Source organism: Saccopteryx bilineata, chromosome 4 (genome assembly GCF_036850765.1).
Source record: "Saccopteryx bilineata isolate mSacBil1 chromosome 4, mSacBil1_pri_phased_curated, whole genome shotgun sequence".
Lineage (NCBI taxonomy): Eukaryota > Metazoa > Chordata > Mammalia > Chiroptera > Emballonuridae > Saccopteryx > Saccopteryx bilineata.
The window spans coordinates 43,145,942-43,162,519 of record NC_089493.1 but is presented as its reverse complement, the minus strand read 5'-3'; the positions used below and the strand labels follow the sequence as shown (position 1 = coordinate 43,162,519).

General features: G+C 39.0%; 1 protein-coding gene across 1 annotated transcript in view; it reads right to left on the bottom strand.

Annotated features, from left to right (window-relative positions):
* Positions 1 to 16,327, bottom strand: part of EXOC5 (exocyst complex component 5) — a 45,989-nt gene extending 29,662 nt beyond the window's left edge. The window contains exons 1-4 of the mRNA XM_066275966.1: positions 16,066 to 16,327; positions 2,985 to 3,079; positions 2,231 to 2,378; positions 196 to 390 (exon numbers count right to left, since the gene is read on the bottom strand). Coding sequence (XP_066132063.1) covers positions 196 to 390; positions 2,231 to 2,378; positions 2,985 to 3,079; positions 16,066 to 16,092 — 465 coding nt within the window. The 5' untranslated portion in view covers positions 16,093 to 16,327. The remainder of the gene's footprint in view (positions 1 to 195; positions 391 to 2,230; positions 2,379 to 2,984; positions 3,080 to 16,065) is intronic.
* Positions 16,328 to 16,578: the final 251 nt, after the last annotated feature.

The window sequence follows — 16,578 nt, the reverse complement described above, 5'->3', positions numbered from 1 at the left end:
AAAAGCCAAGCAATTCAATTAAAAATTGGAATATAAACAATCAGCAATCTAGAGGAGAGTAGACTAATTTACATTTCAGAACAATAAAAACTTACTAAGTCAGCTACTCAGTGATTTGAAGTAATGATTGTAGTTTATAATTAGGACATTGTTATTAATGCTGCAACTTGCTTTTACCCTTCTGACAGTGCTCACCTTTTCAGAATTTGTAAAAACATCAGATTTCAATTCTCCGTCTAGAAACTCATTAAAGTATTTCATCAACTTCTGAGCCTCTACTGCCCGTTGTCTGGGAGTGTTTACCCCTTCCAACTGGTCTCCAAGGTGACAGACCTTGGTTGCTACATAGCTAATGTGCTCATCTAGTTCTTGGAAATGTTGGAAGGCAACCTAGAAAAAATGTGCATAAGCATAAAATACAATGATAGAACCAAGTTTTACTTATAATACAATGGCAGCACCTAGAATTAACTTATAATTCTTATCAAAACTATACCACCAACTCATCACTATTCTCAAATTTAACTAAAGATAACATAGAAGTTATATATGAGATAATCTACAAAAACAATTCATGCCCATTAGATCACCACACAACCTAAAAACTTTTTAACAAAGTTGCATACTTTTATACTTTTAATTATTAAAATCATCATATTTTATCATGAATACATTTGCTAATCAACAAAATAGCTAGGAAGTTCCAGTACCACTCACTCAAAAATAATGATTCTGATAACCATGAACTAAGTATCAAAGGGATCAGTCACCTGAATAATCTGTTACTATTACACTAAAGTGAGTAAAAAATTTTAATAATGCTAGAAGTAAAAAAAAATAATTAAAAAGAATATTTAACAAAAATTTATTTTAAATATTTAAAGAGCAATGCCAGTATAAATAAGGTAAAAACATTTTTTGGCCAGTTTTGAAAACAAAAGATTACAATTATTCTACTGAGACAAAGGTACACTATTTCCTAGAATACCCCTTTTCCCAGGGTACACTGATTGTTCTGTGATAAAAATATGTACCATGAATGCCTTAGAATTGCCAATAACAAAATTGTTGATAATTCAGTATGGTACTTTTGTTCTCACCTTAAATTGAAGGGGGAGAGCTGCAAACATTTATTAAGGACTACCTCTATGCCAGACACTGTTCTAAGCATATTACATGTATTTACTTAGTTTTTACAACAACTAGTTTTATATGTAGATGAAAAAACTAGGCACAGAAAGGTTGAGTTGCTTGAGATAAAACAGCTAATATTTGGCAGAGCACAATGGCTCCAGAACTTGTTAGATTAACTAGTAATATTATTATTACCAAGGGAAAACTGCACTAGAAGTATTTGGAATCTATCATCTTAATTACTTAAAAACACATTTTCTATCTTATGTAAATTACTTCTTTATTAAATATTTTTCACAGTCACACATGCTTAAGTGAAAGAATCTAAATAAATCAAATCTGAGCAGAGATCAGTTTGCTAATCCCTAACACTAAAAAATAAACAGTCTCCAGAAGGCAGCAGAGCTAAACAATGTTCCTCAAACTTACACATTTATGAAGAGCACTCAAGTTCTAGAACAGGCCCAGGCTGTGAAAGCGGTTCAGAGGTTCCATATCAAGTCTAGGGCCTAAGAATGGCTAAGAAGCTCGACCTACTTAGCCGAAGGGCCAGTCTAATTTGTTTTTACTCCAAAATAGAGGAAGAATTCTGCATCCATTTTTCCCAGAGTTACTTACACTAGAATTTTTATGAGGGCACATACCTCAGGACTTTTGTGCAACTTCCCAGACTAGGTTTCCTGTAGGGAAAAACCTGATCCAGGCAATAGTTGGTCTGGTATTACTTTGTTTTATGATTAAATGAGAATGCAAATGACTACCTAAATATCCAAGCTAACAGTGAATCCCTAAAGAGACAGGTCCTCTGAAGTATCATTCCTGAAAGGCTGTATTGTTACAGGGTAAGTAAGGACCACACTGTATTCCCATCCTAAGAAGGGAGTACTGTGTTCCCAAACCAACACTCAGTAGTAAGCCACTGCCAAGAGTGTCTGATAACAATTCACTAACATTTTATCCCACAGCATGGGAGCAGTAGAGAGAACCCAGAGTGGTTACTATCATTTGACTAGATTTTTATTAATAATTTAAAACTGGAAGGAAATAAAGATAGTATAGCCTATATAAACTATTCATTGCTTAGCTAAATATTTACCTGATTGCTTTTCTGGAGCTCTTGTACCTTCTTGGCAAATTCCTTGGCTTCTTTCTGACACTGTTGCTCTAGTTTCTCTACTTTCCTCTGAATTCTTTCATCCATTATCTGGAGTTCTTGAATATGATTTACAAATTCTTCTAATAACCTAAGAGAGGAAAATGAGAATATGTATCAATCTATCTATGATTAATTTTAGGAACCAACCAGTTCACTTATAATTGTAAATAAACTATTAATAAACACTCTTGAACTAAGGATGATCATGTTAATCTCTATAACTTCTTGTTAGGGATTATCTCTGACATAATGAAAACCTCACTCAGAATCTCCATTAACTCCCAAAATTGAAATCAATTTCAAAGAAACAGTCAAAAGGTAAATGTGTTACATAAAAATTATATTGTGCATTCCAGGCTATGGTGACTTTCTGGTCTCTCAACTTAAAACTATAGTTAAAACAACACATTCAACATGTTTTTATTATTACCAACTCTTTCTAACTTATTACCAATGGGGAAAATATTAAATTTATATAACAAAATCCATTCCCTCATACCAGTTAAAGTTCTCTAAACTAAATGTAAAGGGAAAAAATAAATCAATCCCAAAACTTCTAATGGTTCTATCTTTTAACAACCAACTGTCAACTAAAATCCTTTTACATGAATGTTAAAAAAAATTCCAACAGTCACATCTATTTCAAACACAAATTTGTACAAGACTACATTTATGAAAAAAATATTTACTTCACCTTTTAGGATCAAAAGCTTCAGATCCCCCTCTAGAGCCTCCTCCTGGGGTTCTCCATACAAGACGTTCAATATACTCATCTGCCACAAAAGGCTCCTAGTTTACAAAATAAATGGTCTTTTAAATTTTTTCATAAAAGATAACTTAATACCATTACAAATATGAAACAGGTTGTACTATGTGAGAACTTGAAATTAAATTAAATTACAAATATCAGTTAAAACATACCAATAAAAGAGTGAGCAAAGGACACAAATAATTTATAGAAGAAATACAAATGGTCAAAAAACATGAAAAAATATGCAATTTTACTATAAAATACAGTCAAATCACTTTTTTATCTCACCAAGTGACAGCTTTTTAAAATAATATGTAAGGCAGCATACAATATTTTCTCAGAAAAAAGGATTACAAAAGAAAAAAATTAGAATAGAAGGACCAATAAAAAATATTCAAATATTCATCACCAGCTGATAATACCTTTTGAGGATAATACACACTAATTTATGTATTCCCCATACTACCACCTTGCAAATGACTACTATATATTGCCTATAACTTAGGATGTGACTTAATAGCATTTGCTGGTGATTCCAGTTTAAAATCTTGTATCTGTAAAATTTTGCATTTGTTAATCATACTTGAAAAATATTTTCATTGATAAACATTCACTGAACAATAAAATTTCCTGTGTCAAACACTCTGTTAGGATTTGAAATAAAAAGATATATAAAGCACAAATTATACCCAAGAAACTCATAGTCTAAAAGGAAAAGTTATATATGATTGCAATAGTATGTGATAAGTAAAATTAAAAACTGCATACACAGCCTGACCTGTGGTGGTGCAGTGGGTAAACGCGTCAACCTGAAACACTGAGGTCGCTGGTTTGAAACCTCAGGCTTCCCTAGTCAAGGCACGTATGGGAGTTGATGCTTCCTGTTCCTCCCTCCCTTCTCTATCTGTCCCTGTCTCCTCTCTCTAAAATGAATAAATAAAATTTTTAAAAAAAAGAAGAAAAAAAAACTGCATACACAAACTTCAGGATTAAAATTGTTGAGTGGCTTTGGCCAGTTTGCTCAGCAGTAGAATGTTGGCCTGGCATGTGGAAGTCCTGGGTTTGATTACTGGTTAGGGCACACAGGTGAAGCGCCCATCTGCTTCTCCACCCTTCCTCTCTATCTCTCTATTCCCCTCCCACAGCCAAAGCTCCACTGGAGCAAAGTTGGCCCGGACAACTGAGGACGGCTCCATGGACTCCGCCTCAGGCGCTAGAATGGTTCCGGCCACAAAGGAGCAACACCTCAGATGGGCAGAGCATTGCCCCCTAGTGGGCATGCCGGGTGGATCCTGGTAGGGCTCATGCAGGAGTCTGACAGCCACCCTGCATCTAACTTAGGAAACGCGCGCACACACACACAAATAAATAAATAAATGAATAAATAAGTAAAATTGTTCAGTGAGTTGTTATGACTCAGTAGGTAATTGGGAGATGGAAACAGAGTATTCATTAAGTCGGCAAAATGTTTACAAAGCACCTACTATGTGCTGGGCACTGTGGTAGGCACTAAGATGTTAATTCAATAGACAGGGTCACTGCAAGGCCTTACAGAAATGATCTTCTAAGTAAGAATGCAATATTAAACAATTGCAGAAATGACTAATTAAGTTGTAATAAATGTGAAGGAAAGAGAAAGTCCTGGATGGTCTGTATACCGGTGTAGGCAAAAGTAGGTTTACAGTTGCAAGTACGTGAAACAGTTTTTATTCTTCTATTATTATTTACTATTATCATTAACCTAGTTTTGCCTACCCCTCTATAACAGAAAGAGAGAGGACAGGAAGATAGTGAGGGATAAAAAAAGAATGGCAAGAAGTGGATGCTACAACAAGCAAACTTTCTAAGAATGTGATACTTAAGCTGAGACCAGAAGAAAAAAGAAAAATCAGCCAGACAAAAACGAAATGAATAGCTCTCCAGGTCATTAGAGGAAGACAGAGAGAACTTAACCCACTCGAGGACTGAGAAGTAAGCATGGACTAGATCACAGAAACTACGTGTGAAAGGAATCCAGCGAGAGGTAACAAGTCCAATGGATGGCCCTGGCCAGTTGGCTCAGCAGTAGGGCTTCGGCCTAGTGTGTGGATGTCCCAGGTTCAATTCCCGGTCAGGGCACACAGGAGAAGCAACCGTCTGCTTCTCCACCCCTCTACCTCCTCCTTCTCTCTATTTTTCTCTCTCTCTCTCTCTTCTTCTCTCACAGCCATGGCTCCATTGATTTGACCATGTCACCCACAGGCGCTGATGATGGCTCTTTGGAGCCTCCATATCAGGTTCTAAAAATAGCTAAATTGTGAACTTGGCCCCAGATGGGCAGAGCACAGGCCCCAGAAGGGGGGTGCCAGGTAGATTCTGATCTGTGTGCATGTGAGAGTCTGTCTATCTCCCCTCCTCGGACTTGGAAAAAGAAAAAAAAAAGACCAATGGATAACTTCTACATTTTATAATCATCATTATCACATTCAGCACTTCGCCTACACAAGTGTTTCTCAACTGCCAGTCTGCAGACTAGTGCCGGTCCACCAGAAATTTCATGCAGGTCTGCAAAAAAGTTAACATCAGATGGTCTGCAGACCAGCCATTGAAAACCATTGGTCTATACAATACAGGATATTACAGTGGGGAAATCTAAATGAAAGTCTCTGAAATTACCCCCCTGTACTCAATGTAGTAAATCAGGTGGAATAGCAAAAATTATTTCTCCTTTTAAAGCTCTAAAGCAAGAATCAGTGAATTTTTTTCTTAAAGGCCAGAGAATATGTATTTTTAGGCTTACAGGCCAAATAGTTCTGTTACAACCATTCAACTCTGCCATTACAGTACAAATGTAGCCATAGATGATACATAAACAAATGGGCATGGCTGTGTGTCAATAAAACTTTAAAAATAGGCATCTATCCTATGAGCTGTAAGTTTGCTGACTCCTAATCTAAAAGATGCAGGAGTGATCTCCCATCTTTTTCTCATTTAATTCATCCATTTGGGTTTTGCAGAAACCAGACAAATCCTGAAGGATAACTACCTCAGAACTGACCAATGTAGTATCTCCCAGACTCATGGTACATAGCTAATTGAACTATCCATTATAAAATGGAGGTAGTAAACCCAGAATCAAACATGCGGACAGGACCAGAAAGCAAACTGCATAAGCAGGTAGCCCGAATTCCCATGTCTTTCATCACTAATGCACTAGCATCCCTCTCTCAACTTAAACTATGGCCTTATGGGGGAGTTTTTACAACCAGCTGATGGACAAGGAAAAAGCCTGAGCTTGGTTCATGAAAAGTTAGCCAGGCAGGTGAGTGCCTACTAAAAATGGACAGCAGCTGCAATTACAACCTCACTTGGGTGGCCATGAAATTCAGAAAACAGAAAAGTATCTTCCAAATAAGTAAAAATTTGCAAAATATATCTGGTCATCCTCTTGGGTGGAGAGAGAACTGACCTGAGGTTAGAATATACACAAACTTGCAGACAACGGCAAAATGCCGGGCTAGCAGAGGGCACAGATTAGAAGACTAAAGACAGGGAAGTCTGGGGTAGAGTCCTCTGGATGGATACATGCGAGTGGGCATACAATATGAAGAGCTTTGTATCACATGTTAAAATCCCCAGAGGATACACATTCACCATGGAAGAAGAATTAAACAACGAGGAAGACAAAATGTTTCTGCCAGTTGACATCAGGCAGTCTCTGCCCAGCATTAGCACACCGAACAGAGCAAACACAGTACAGATACAACATGGCCCCAACAGCACGAGGCCCTATTTATCAAGGCTGATCCAGCTACTGTCAAAGCCTAACAGTGAGAGACCAACTCTGAGCCTTAACCAGCCCCATCCTTCAAGCCAGTGGTTAGCAAACCGCAGCTCGCAAGCCACATGTGGCTCAATCAGATTGAGGACGTTTTTAGCAAAGGCCAGCTTAGGAGTACCCTAATTAAGTTAATAACAATGTACCTACCTATACAGTTTAAAAAATTTGGCTCTCAAAAGAAATTTCAATCGTTGTACTGTTGATATTTAGCTCTGTTGACCAATGAGTTTACTGACCACTGATAGACTAATCAGTCATATGGTGGCAAGTTTACTACACTGGACCTTTTCCAGTCTAGAAAAGTAATTCATTCTAACAAAAATTAAGAACATTCCAAGTTGGGTTTCACTCTCCTTAGAGGGAGTGTTTGTTCCCCTGACATGAGATCCCACATATCACATCAGACCAAGAGACCTATTCTTCAGCAAAGGGAATGACCATAGGATCCACTGATCATATTACAAGCCACACCATCCAGACTGACAGCACTGGAGCAGCCTGCAGAAGCATAGCTGAAGCACCAGTTCAGAGCCAATACTCTATAAAGATACAGCACTACCCCTTTAAGATGTAGTGTACATTCTGAGCTAAAAACCTTTGTATGATGCTGTGTCCCCAAAAGTAAAAAACACATGAGTCTAGGAACAATGAGTAAAAGCAGAAGTGGTCCTGCTTATAATGATCCTGAATTTGTGCTTGCTATTCCTTTAATTCTGGGATCTACCTACAGGGTTAGAGGTCTTGCACTCTAAAGGGGGAACCCTTGACTGGGGACATAATAAAAGTCACATTAGACTGTAACTACAAGTGTTGCCTGGGCACCTGACTGCTTATAATCAGAGAATAAAAGATGAGAAGTGACCATCTTTGTCAAGGGCAATGGACTCGAATCATCATAAGGAAGCAGGGCTGCAATTACACAATGAGTACAGGGAATAATATGTTTGACACATAGACCTACTCAAGGAAATCTCTTGCTACTCCCTTAACCAATTTTAAATTACACAGACAAATGTAGCAACCCTGACCTAAGGAAGGTATGGTAACCAGTTAAACCACCAAGAATAGCAGAGGTACTAGCTGAAGGTGAAATTGGGGGTGGGGGGGTAGAGGGGGAAGAACTCCTATTCATTCCACTAAACTTCTAATTTTCCTCCAAGATGAGAACCCCAACTGGAAAGCTGGTGGAGCTGCTCCCCAAATGTATATAAAGTGGAGTCTGGTGGCACTAGGTTGGTCTGTGGTAGATGATGGACCATCCAGATCACCCTTTAAGAAGGGACTTGCCCTAGCTCCTAGCAGTGCTGTGCTCAGAAAACCTCCATCTGGCAGTATTTCCAGAGATATCCTAAGCTGCAGAGACACCCTAAGCTGCAGAGAACCACTTCACTCAATGTTATACCTTTCCCAACGTGGTCTATACCCAATGAATGACTAAGGTGGGGACTGTAAAAGCCTGACCACCCTGACAGGCCGTGTTCCAAAACTCCCCAAAGAGAATACCAACACTGTCACTGGGCCAGACCTGTCGCTCTACTTTCCCGCAGGCCCAATCTTGCTTCCTTACCTTGCCACTCCACATATGTTCATCCGAAGGGTACTTCCTAATCAATTTTCAGCTCACTAAACTCTGCCTTAAAGTATTCTCAGAGAACTCGACCAGCAACACTGCTGTAATTTAATCAAGAGATGATAAAGGCTCAGATGTAAGTGACAGTAGTGAGGATGCTGATAGTGGAGGAGGTTCGTGACATTTAAAGGATGTACTCATACAAATTGTGGATGGGTTAATGTGGAGAGTAATATAAAAAAGGAATTGTGGTTACTCAGAGGTTTGCAGCCTGAACAACTGTGTGAATGGTGGGTGTGCCTTTTACTGAACATTGGGAAAGAGATGGAAGAGGGAGTGGGAGAACAACAATTTTGTTCTGCATCTGATATGCTGTAGACACCTATTAGATTTACAAGTTAAAGCACACAGTCAGAAAAATAAGTTTGCATACAAGGAAGAAACTGAAGCCAGATATAATTTAAAGATATTATTTAAAACCTCTGAATTGGATGAGATCATCTAGAAGGATGAACAGAATGCCAACATTTGGAGATAGGAGGAGAAAAAAGATCCAACAAAAGAAACAAAGGAGGGACCAGTGAAGGAAGAAAATTGGGAGAATGGTATCCTGGAAACAATGTGCAGGTTTTACCTTCAGAGGAAATCATTTACCACAAAAGTATAAGATAAATCAGCTGCTGATCTAATGTAATCCCAGTTCCAAAAAAGCAAAAACCTAAACAAAAATTTTTCTGCTTATAAAACCTAATAAATCTCAACAGCTTTCTAATCATCAACCTTGCTACAAACAAAGCATTTACACTGATATAAAAGCCAAACTAACAAACTCTAAGACCTCAAAATGGCAAGTCCTACCAAGAGGATTCTCAGATACTTGTAAACAAGCACTCTTCAAAAGTCTTTTAAAATTACATGAACCTGACAAAGGCATATCTTCACCTTCTATTTTACTACAGTAACTAAAAGCAAAAATTGCCAAAACAAAAACAAAAACTGAAGGATACACTACAGACTAAAATACTATCCTATTAAATTCAGCTCTAAATAATTGGTTATTGTGTTGCTCTATTAAACTTAATTTCATACTCCTTACATATGCTATCAAGTATAAGAAAAACATGGGGTGTGGTCATTTCTATTAAAAAATTAAGACATTAAGCCCTTAAACAGGAGCATAAATCTGTAATTTAACACTGTTCCTTTGAGAGTCAACTAAACTTGTGTTTTCTTATAGCATCTTTCCCAAAATAGATCCAATACAATGTGTTACACCACCCATATCTGTCTCTTCACTCCTTCCCCCAGCTGCCCCCCCCCCCCCGCAAAAAGTCACATCAGCTCCTTTAAATATGGAGTATAAAGCCTTCTCAAAGGTTCTTCCAACTGTCCCTGTGATCTCAATGCCTTGTTATGAGCCACCACTCCAACACTGAAAGTACGCATATAAAGATCCTATCTCTTTATAGTGTTTCCTGAATACACCTCACCTTACAAACTGGAATGCCCTTTTCCAAAAAGTTTCTATTCATCTATTAACACACAATTTATATGTCATTACTACATAAAACCTTTCCTAATTATTCTAGGAAGAGATTCTGGTACTCCCACTGCACTGTATTATCTGCTAATGAATTTCTCCCTGTGATGTTGTTATGTAAGAAATATATATTTTGGTTCTAAGTGATAAAGGTGCTAAGAGCACCTTTTGTTCTAATATTTGGTTTTTGACCCTGGTTCCTGACACAGAACTCCTAAATTCCTTAAAGTTTTCTAGATGATAGAAGGGTCTTTTGTTCCACTCAAGTAACTTTTGGCTGCTCCTGGATGGCAGCTCATCACCAAAAAGATTAAGCATGATGAGAACCCTCGAACTTCCAGCCCCAACCCCTATATTCCAGGATGGTGAGTTAATAACTAACTGATTACTCCTATGTGATGAAGTCTCCACAAAAATCCCTGAAGTTTGGGGTTCAAAGAGCTTCCAGGTTGCTGAACAAATTAAGATGCTGGGAGGGTAGCAGACTCAAAGAGGGCATGGAAGTACTATGCTCCTTCCCACATATCTTGCCCTATGCAGGTCTTCCATCTGGTTGTCCCTGAGTTGTATCTTTTTATTATTAATCAGTAATCTAGTACTGTTTTCCTGAGTTTTGCGGGCTGTTCCAGCAAATTAATGAATCTGACGTGGGGGTCATGAAAACTCCCAATACACAGCCAGTCAGTCAGAAGCACAGGTAAGTAACAACCTGAACTGCAACTAGTATGTGAAATGGGGGTGTCTTCTGGGACTGAGCCCTTAACTTGTGGGATCCGATGCTAACTCTAGGTACAGTGTGTCAGAATCAAACTGTAGGACACCCAGTCCATGTCTACTGGGAAACCAAATTGCTGCGGGAAAAATCCCCACACATCCAGTGTCAGAGGCAAAGCATCTAGACTAGTGGTAGAGGGTTGAGAGATGAAAGAGTCTTTTCCTTTCACTCCCTCAACTAGATTTTTAACCTTTTTTTTTAAAGTGAGACAGGGACAGAAGAGATGAGAAACATCAACTCATACTTGCAGCACCTTAGCTGTGCATTGATTGCTTTCTCATATGTGCCTTGACTGGGGAGCCCCAGATGAGCCAGTGACCCTTTCCTCAAGCCAGTGACCTTGGGCTCAAGCCAGTGACCATAGGGTCATGTCTATGATGCCATGCTCAGGCCAGCAACCCCGCAGTTTTGAGCCTGGGTCCTCAGCATCCCAGACCAACACTTTATCCACTGCAACGTTGCTTGGTCAGGCAACTCAAAACATCTTTTAACTCCAGTATGTGGAAAGACTTCTGGCCTAGGGCAGGTAAGATACTCAATAAAATGTTTGCTTAATGAATATATTTTCTCAAACACACAATACTGTAGTTGGTAGCCAGGTTCCACAAACACTGAACAGTTAATACGGCTGAAACATGCAGCATTTCATAACCTTAAAGGTAAAAGAGTGGACCTTACTTATATATCTCACATTCATTAATATATATTTAGCTAGTTAACGCCACAAGAAATCTTTTGATAAGTCTAGTTGTAACTTTTGTAACTTAGTTTAAAGATCTATGAGACATACACTTGTTTGTGATATGTGTTCTTGGCTACTCAAATTCTAATCTGAAATTTAAAAAGCCATTGGCACCACAGTCAAATTACACGACCTCAAATACTATTACCAAGGCACCAAGATTTACAGTAAAGAAAAAAACCTAATTCCTAATTCTGGCATTCAGGACCTCTACAATTAAACCCCAATTTACCTTACATGTATTCTTCTTCTTCATGCACACTATACTCCAGGCAAAATGAACTCTTCCTTGTCTCCAGGGTCTACACTTACTTCCCTTTATGTCTTGGATTTTACTGTCCACTTTATTAGAAAATCCCTCCACCCAGTTCCACAAACACAAACCTAACTGATTCTTTGTATATCATTCAAATACCACCTCCAAATCCATTCGCACTTCTACAGGCAATCTTCCCATCTTCTCAACTCTTTTAGCACTTTATCTAGACCTCTCTGACACCATTTATAACTTTATTTCAGGAGTATGTAGTTATATATCTATTTTCCCTCCCTCTATTTAACAATAATGGCAGGTAATATACATATAATTCAACATTTTCCAATATATGTTTGATGGATTTTACAAAATTAATAAGCATTACAAAATAAGTCTCATGGTTAAAAGTTTGGAAAACAGAACTCAGAATTTTTAATACACTAAGGTACACTGTAAATCTCTAATGAAACAAAGTATGCCCATTTGCAAAACCTATTTGGCCTCTGACCCACTCTGGGGTTTTTGTAGAACATAACATATGATTAATATTTCTAAGGCATGCAGCTTCATTGATCTTGGCACCTTATCTTGAACTTAATAGTTACGCAGCAAATATTTGTTGAATAAATGGGTAATTGACCTTAGTTAACAAAGAATTCCCCATTAAGGTAACTTGCCCCAAAAGAAGAGAAGACACCAGAGGAATAACAAGAGAAAAAAATATAAAGTGAGAAGAGAGTCCAATGCCCTCAGTAGTGCAATAAGAAAAAAAAAAATCTGCAATAACAGAAAAAGAATTTACTACCACAGCCACTTTTTATATATGAAGGAATTAATCCAAATCACCTGGAAAATCCTGTTTAGAATGTGTATCCTGAGGTGATGATTTAGAAACACTGCACACAGATCCTTTCAGAAACTTTTGTTAACAAGGGCAGAAATTAAAAAGGTATTCTGTTCAATTTCCAGGATACTTACTTTTAAAATAATTGAGTAATCTATTACTAATCATGTCTGTCAACTGAGAAAATACCCTACAGTCGATTTTATTGTATGAAAATGTTTATGTTTAAAAAAAAAAAAGGCAGTTTCATGGGAACAATAAGATTAAAACAGAGTTAACACATGAAATTTCATGAATTTAAGGCATAATTTTGCACTGATATGACCTCTATCAATAAGAAAAAATGAAAGCATAACTCAACTTAATAGCGCATTAAAACCAGGATGCATAAAAACCAAAATATCTTGACTACTCCTGACCTCTGCTTCCCACAGTTCTCCAACTGTGATGAAGAAAGGGAAGCAAGAGAAAAAAAATCACTCCCTGATCTGTCCTTCAACCTAGATACTATGGAAGTAGCAACAGGAAATAGCAGCAATGACGGAGGTTTGGTTTTTTTTTTTTTATCCCCCCTCGTCCCTCTAAAGCAAAGAGACCAACTTTTCTCTTAGGGATGAAAACTTCCAATGAGCCAACTGTAGGGTTGAAAAGATAACTATATTTCTTAATCACACTATTAACATTTAATTGTAATTATTAATGTAATGCTTTTCATATTGATGAAACAAGCTACATATGGTCAGGAAAAAGAAAATCCTGTAAGTTAAGATCCATAAGCATGTTTAAGATTGCTATATGAACCTGGTGGCCAGAGAACTAGCCTATCATCATCACTCTATCAGCAATGATTTTCAACTCTTTTCATTTCATGGCACACATAAATTACTAAAATTCACATAAAAACAGAATACCTTTTTAATTTCTGCCCTTGTTAACAAAAGTTTCTGAAAGGATCTGTGTGCAGTGTTTCAAAAAATATATATATATTTTTGATCTGACAAAAATAGGTATAATTTTGATTCATTCATAGCAGATGGCTATTGTTGTGTTGGCTGTTATTTTTGATTTGACAATCTAAGGGAAAAGAAGCCAGTGTCCCTGACTAAATAGTCAGACATAACCATTTTAAAAATTCTTGCAGTGCACCAGTTGAAAATTGCAGCTCTATCAGTAAGTGAATATTACCATATTAGCAGCTGTCACATAACTGGAGACACTGAGTTAAGTTAAACCCTAATTTGGTTTGGCTACTTTACTAAATTGTGAGATGCTAGAAAGCAAAATATAAGGTCTACCGGAAAGTTCTGCCCGTTTTTGGAATAAAACAAAATACAAATTTTTCTTACCGTCAATAAACTTTATTAAAATAATATAATTGTCATTATTATTAATGATTTCTTGCCAACGTGAGGCCAATTTGTATATCCCATTTATAAAAAATGTTTTATCTTTTGATGCGAAAAATTGAACCAGTGCTTGTTTGATATCTTCTTCATTTTTGAATTTTTTGCCCTTCAAAAAATTTTGTAAGGACAAAAACAAGTGATAGTCGGGGGGTGCTAAGTCTGGGGAATATGGTGGATGAGACAGACATGCTTCTGTAGCATTTCTTTCTTGTTGAAATTCGTAAAAATTACAGTGGCGTAAATGAACTTTATCAGTAGCCATTGGTACACTATCGCTTCACACATAAGACTAATGTGAATCAATTTTGTTTTAATTTGCTACGTCAGTATGTATACATTAAGTGATAAAAATAGAGAGGTACACATGTGCCAAATAAACATGTGCTTACGTGTCGAAACTTGTTGTGATAGAAACGGACAGAACTTTCCGGTAGACCTTATATATCATTTCTCTACATCCTCCTCTTACCACTGCAGGGGATCAGAAATGAGGCACACTTTCAAATAAGTTATGTGGATTCATGTGGTCAAACACTTAAAAAAAAATGGACATACTATGGTCTGAAACACCACTGGGAATGTCAAGCAGTAGTCATTAACTCAAAGATCAATGCTTATAAATTGTACAACAAAATAAGTTTTCTATTAAAAGCTAGCTGGTCAAGTATTTCATTAAGTAAATTAAAGACCTCAACTTTATAGTTTTCTACCTTCATAAGATGTAAAAAATAAAACAAGAAACTATAGAACTCCTTATTTAGAATCATGTCCAGCAACACACAGTAAAAGCTTTTAACAAAAAGAATGTCTCCCTGCTCCTGTGTCAATCAATAAACAGATGGAATTAGAGAAGTTAAGGCACTGTATCTCTCAACACTTAAATCTGAGAAAATGTAATTAATACTTCCAAATTCTTTCTTGTAACTATAAATTCTTCACTCACAAATTATTTTATTGCAAATTATGACAATGGCATGTTATTCTGCTCAACAAAAGCATTATCTATCCAAAAGTGAGAGATACCCAAACTATAGTAACAGTAACAAATGTGAAAAGTTCAATAAAAACTGTGGCGTTTCCACTTTAAACCAACACACACACACACACACACACACAAACACACACACACGCGCGCTGAATCTTAACCCGAAAAAGGATCCAGTTTTCACGTATGGAAAAATTCGCTATTTTCAACTGCAGTCTTCTCAATTGTTACTTACTTTGTTACTCAATATGAAACAAACACACACAAAAAGGGTCCTTCCTTCCTTTTTCTTCATACCTCTGTTTTCACTTCTTTCACAAATGGTCGTTTCATTGTTTTGTGGTCCAATTATTATTTTTCAATTCTCTTATCTCAAATATCCCAGCTTGTCACGTTGGATTTCATTAGATCAACTTTTAAGTTTTAGCCACTGAAAGCTCTCACGGAAACATCAGCAGTGTTCTCTAGCTAGCAGTGAGGTGGTATCACGAACACCACAATTCCCCGGGACCCGCGCACTACTGTTAATCTTAGTTTGGCCCCCATTCAGTCTGAAGAGTTAAGTAGGCCGTTATTGTCCTAAAAAATACGTAGACCTTTTTCCAGTGTTAAGAGTAAACCGGTATGCACAAGAGAGCCCCCTCTCTCTACTAACGGAATGATCACAAACAACAAGAAGCCCCCAATCGTCCCGATCTCAGGTGGCCCCCGGAGAAATTACGCGAGGATCCATCCCAGCTACTACACGGGACTCGCCCAGCCCGGGGCTCCCGACCCCTCTCCGCGCCTGAGTCAGCCCTTCCCACCTCTCGTCCCGAGTACATCCCCAGCCTCCCAGGCTCCCGCCTCCCCTCCGCTTTAGGACTCCGGGATCCCGTCCCAGCCAGCCGCCCCCCCCACCCCGACCCGACCCCCAAGCCGCCCCTCCCCCATTTCACGCCCCGCCCGCGCCAACCCCGGAGTCGCCACGCCACCCCACCGCTCCGCTTCCACACCTCTCTTCCGAGGGCTGCTCCCGGGCCGCGGCCCTCCCACCTGACCGCCGGCACCCGGCCTGCCACTCCCTAGAGAGCCGCCAGGACCCACCTCGAACAGCTCGGCCGTCGTAGCCATCCCGGCCGGCTGAAAGGCTCGCCTCGCGCTGGACGCCGTCTCCTCTTCACATGCTGCGCCTCAGCGGCGCCGCGCACAGGTCCCCGCTGCGCTCGCCAGCTCCGGCTCCCGGACGCCCCAGGCTCCCCAACTCCCCACCGAGACCAGGCGGGGAGGGAGAGCGGCCATGAAGCAGAGCCTCAGACGCCTGTCAGCTGCCTCCCGGCGCCGCCCGCGCCGCTCCCATTGTCACCGCCTCGTACGCCGGAAGTGGAGCTGCGCGCGCCGGCTCGGCAGTCGGGAGGGGCCGGCGAGCGGAGCGAACAGCGGCCGCACCACGGAGAGGCTTGTTGCTCGAACGAGTGAGAAAGCATGATCCTCGCGGGCCACCATCCCGGAAGTGGACTTGAGAGGAAGCTAGTACTAGAGTTGCTGGGGGATAAGTTTTCGATACTCTAGGTGCGAACTCACAGTTTTTGTGGCATGTGTTGGCCAAGACGAACTCAG